Below are 3,021 nucleotides of genomic sequence, written 5' to 3'. Positions count from 1 at the left end.
TTACATTTACAAATAAAATAAATAAATAATTAACATAATAATAAGTGAATAACTTACATTTAAACACAAATAATAATAATATTAATAACAGTCATATTAATAATACTAATAATAACAAATACATTAAACCCCCATTATTTATATCTTTCCTAAAAAAACTATTACATGAACTATTACTGAAAATAACTAAAAAGAAATAATAACAAAAACAACAATAATAATAATAATACAAATAATGAAACAGTGAAACGGGGAAGAGTGTGTGTGTGTGTGTGTGTGTGTCTCTCTCTGTGTGTGTTTTTGTTTGTTTCTTTTTGGCGCTGCGCATGCGCACTTGGTTTTTCGTCTCCTTGCTAGGCCCAAAGCCTCGGTTTGGAGTAAAAGCGGAAGTGACAGTCAGCCCGGTGAACATGGAAAGGGACCTCGATCCGGAGCTAATGCAGAAGTTTATCTGCTTGGGGACCACAGATAAAGATACACTGATAACTGAGCTCCACACGCTGCTCGAGTTCCAGATCAGTCCTGAAGAATGTGCTTTTCTCCTGGATATGACCAATTGGTAAAAAAAAATAAAAATAAAACCAAACATGAACAAGTTAGCATTAGCTAAGCTAGCTTAGCTAACGAATTAGCCTAGCATTCTAGCTAACTCGGTTAGCCTAAAAACACTAATGTATGACAGATAAAATAAATAATAACACAATGCAACACCATTAACATAAACATTAAAATGTATCCGATGATATTCATTAGATTCTTAGCTGCACTTGCTAACTTTCTTCTGTAAATGTTGACTAGTAAAGTTGACTGGAACATTGGAGGTGTTTAAACTGTTCTATCATGGTGTGGATGAGAAATGAGAAGATGGAGGGAGTATTTTGAGCAGCTGATGAATGAGGAAAATGAGAGAGAGAAGGTTGGATGGTGTAGAGATGTGAAGCAGGATGTAGATAGGATTAGTAAGGTGGAAGTGAGAGCAGAGATTAAGAAGATGAAGAGTGGGAAAGTCGGTTGGACCAGATGACATACCGGTAGAAGCATGGAGATGTTTAGGAGAGATAGAGTGGAGTTTTTAACCAGTGGAGTCTCAGTGGACTATGATGTTTGTGGATGATATTGTGATTTGTGGTGAGAGTAGGGAGCAGGTGGAGAAGAGCCTGGAGAGGTGGAGGTACGTGCTGAAGAATGAAAGTCAGTAGGAGTAAGACAGATGGAGATGGTTTGGACATGTGCAGAAGATGGATTTATGGATGTGGTGAGGGAAGACATGCAGGTAGTTGGTGTGACGATGGCAGATGTAGAGGACAGGGGGGGATGGAGACGTATGATCCACTGTGGCGCCCCCTAATGGGAGCAGTAGCCATCAATGTACAGCTATTTAATGAGTTTTTTGTTAATTTTTGTTTAGATTTATTTCATTGACATAATGACAACTTATAAACACACACACACACACACACACACACACACACACGTGCATAATTGAATTAATATGAGAGTGAATATAATAATAATAAGTCTGGGCGACTACTTTCTCGTGTCCCATTACAGGAACCTACAGGCTGCAATCGGAACGTATTATGATCTGGACCTCCTCAGCACCTCGACTCCTTCCATGTCTTTGGTGAGCAACGAGACCATTGTAGAAGAAGAATCGGTTCCTCCAGACACTCCTTTCATAAAGACGTGGAGGATCAAGAACACAGGTACTGCACACACAAACCCTGACTCATCTCTGACCAGTTCAAGCCCTGACCTCACCTTCTGCTTGTGCTTCAGGTTCAGAGGTTTGGCCTCCAGGTGTGTGTCTGAGGTACGTGGGTGGACATCATTTTGACCATGAGAACTTTGTGGTAGTCCGCACCCTGGGTCCTGAGGAGATTTATGATGTGAAAGTTCAGATGCGAAGTCCTCATGCTTCAGGCATGTACCAGGGGCAGTGGAGGATGTGCACTGCTGGGGGGCGTTACTTCGGAGGTAACCACACACGAAACTGGGAGTTCTAACACCTGTAGAAGAAAGCAGAAGTGTGTGTTATTTGGAGTGGAGGGTTGATGTTCTTAGAGTGCAGTAAAGATCAGGAGTCCTCAAACTGTCTCAGAGTGCAGTGTAGATCAGGAGTCCTCAAACTGTCTTCTGTGTAGGACAGAATTATTCCTTTCTTTAATGAGGGTCTGTAACAGAAACGGGCCGGAGGGACTACCAGTGTTATTATGCAGATTTTATTCTGATTTTTAATGTATTTCTTTCGCCTCCTAATTCTAGATTAGTTTATTATTTTGTTGTGCAGCGTACAGACACGTGAGCATCACGTTTTAACAGACACATCACTTATTAAAGAGAAGTTTTACTGCTGTTATGAAATTTTTCATATTCACTGCTATTGAAATCAAAACATTTACTTATTGATGCATATGCATGAGGTTGGTGGCTGAATCGAATAAATAATTAGGCTACGTTAATAACTAGAGGCACTGTTTATAGCCCCGCCCACATTCACACATTCATCAAATGAAATTGTGTGTTGATGTTAGCATGACCGTGTGCTCCTGGTTCTCCTCTGGTGGTGTAGATGTGATCTGGGTGATCCTAAAGGTTGAGGTCGGAGGTCTCCTGGGCTTGACACAGCAGCCGTCCTCCATGGAAGCAGAGTGTAGCACACAGCCTCACTGCAGCCTGCAGGACCCCTTCACCACCTTCACCCCCAGAGTACCGGCACAGACGCAGCACACCACGCCGTCGAGCGCCTCGGTAACCATAGCAACAAACGACCCTGTGGACAGCGAATCAGCCATGCATGAGCAGGTGAGAGATCATCTGTAGATCATCAGTTCTCAGAGCTTCAGTATGTTCTTTCTGTGTGAGTTTCACAGGGTTTTTCAGTTTCCTCCCCAAAACTCTGTGTGTGTGTGTGTGTGTGTGTGTGTGTGTGTGTGTGTGTGTTGATGCCCAGCAATGCATGTAAACTTATTTTTTTATCCTAATTTTATTTTATTATTTATTAATGAAAAATAATTTAAT

The 3,021-nt window shown here is 41.4% G+C and overlaps 1 protein-coding gene across 1 annotated transcript in view; it reads left to right on the top strand.

Moving 5' to 3' along the window:
- Positions 1–340: 340 nt before the first annotated feature.
- Positions 341–3,021, top strand: part of LOC124399265 (protein ILRUN-like) — a 3,394-nt gene continuing 713 nt past the window's right edge. The window contains exons 1-4 of the mRNA XM_046870097.1: positions 341–559; positions 1,552–1,706; positions 1,780–1,977; positions 2,573–2,805. Coding sequence (XP_046726053.1) covers positions 411–559; positions 1,552–1,706; positions 1,780–1,977; positions 2,573–2,805 — 735 coding nt within the window. The 5' untranslated portion in view covers positions 341–410. The remainder of the gene's footprint in view (positions 560–1,551; positions 1,707–1,779; positions 1,978–2,572; positions 2,806–3,021) is intronic.

This window comes from Silurus meridionalis, chromosome 16, assembly GCF_014805685.1.
Source record: "Silurus meridionalis isolate SWU-2019-XX chromosome 16, ASM1480568v1, whole genome shotgun sequence".
Lineage (NCBI taxonomy): Eukaryota > Metazoa > Chordata > Actinopteri > Siluriformes > Siluridae > Silurus > Silurus meridionalis.
Note: the sequence above shows the minus strand (reverse complement) of the source record. Positions and strands in the feature narration are given on the sequence as shown.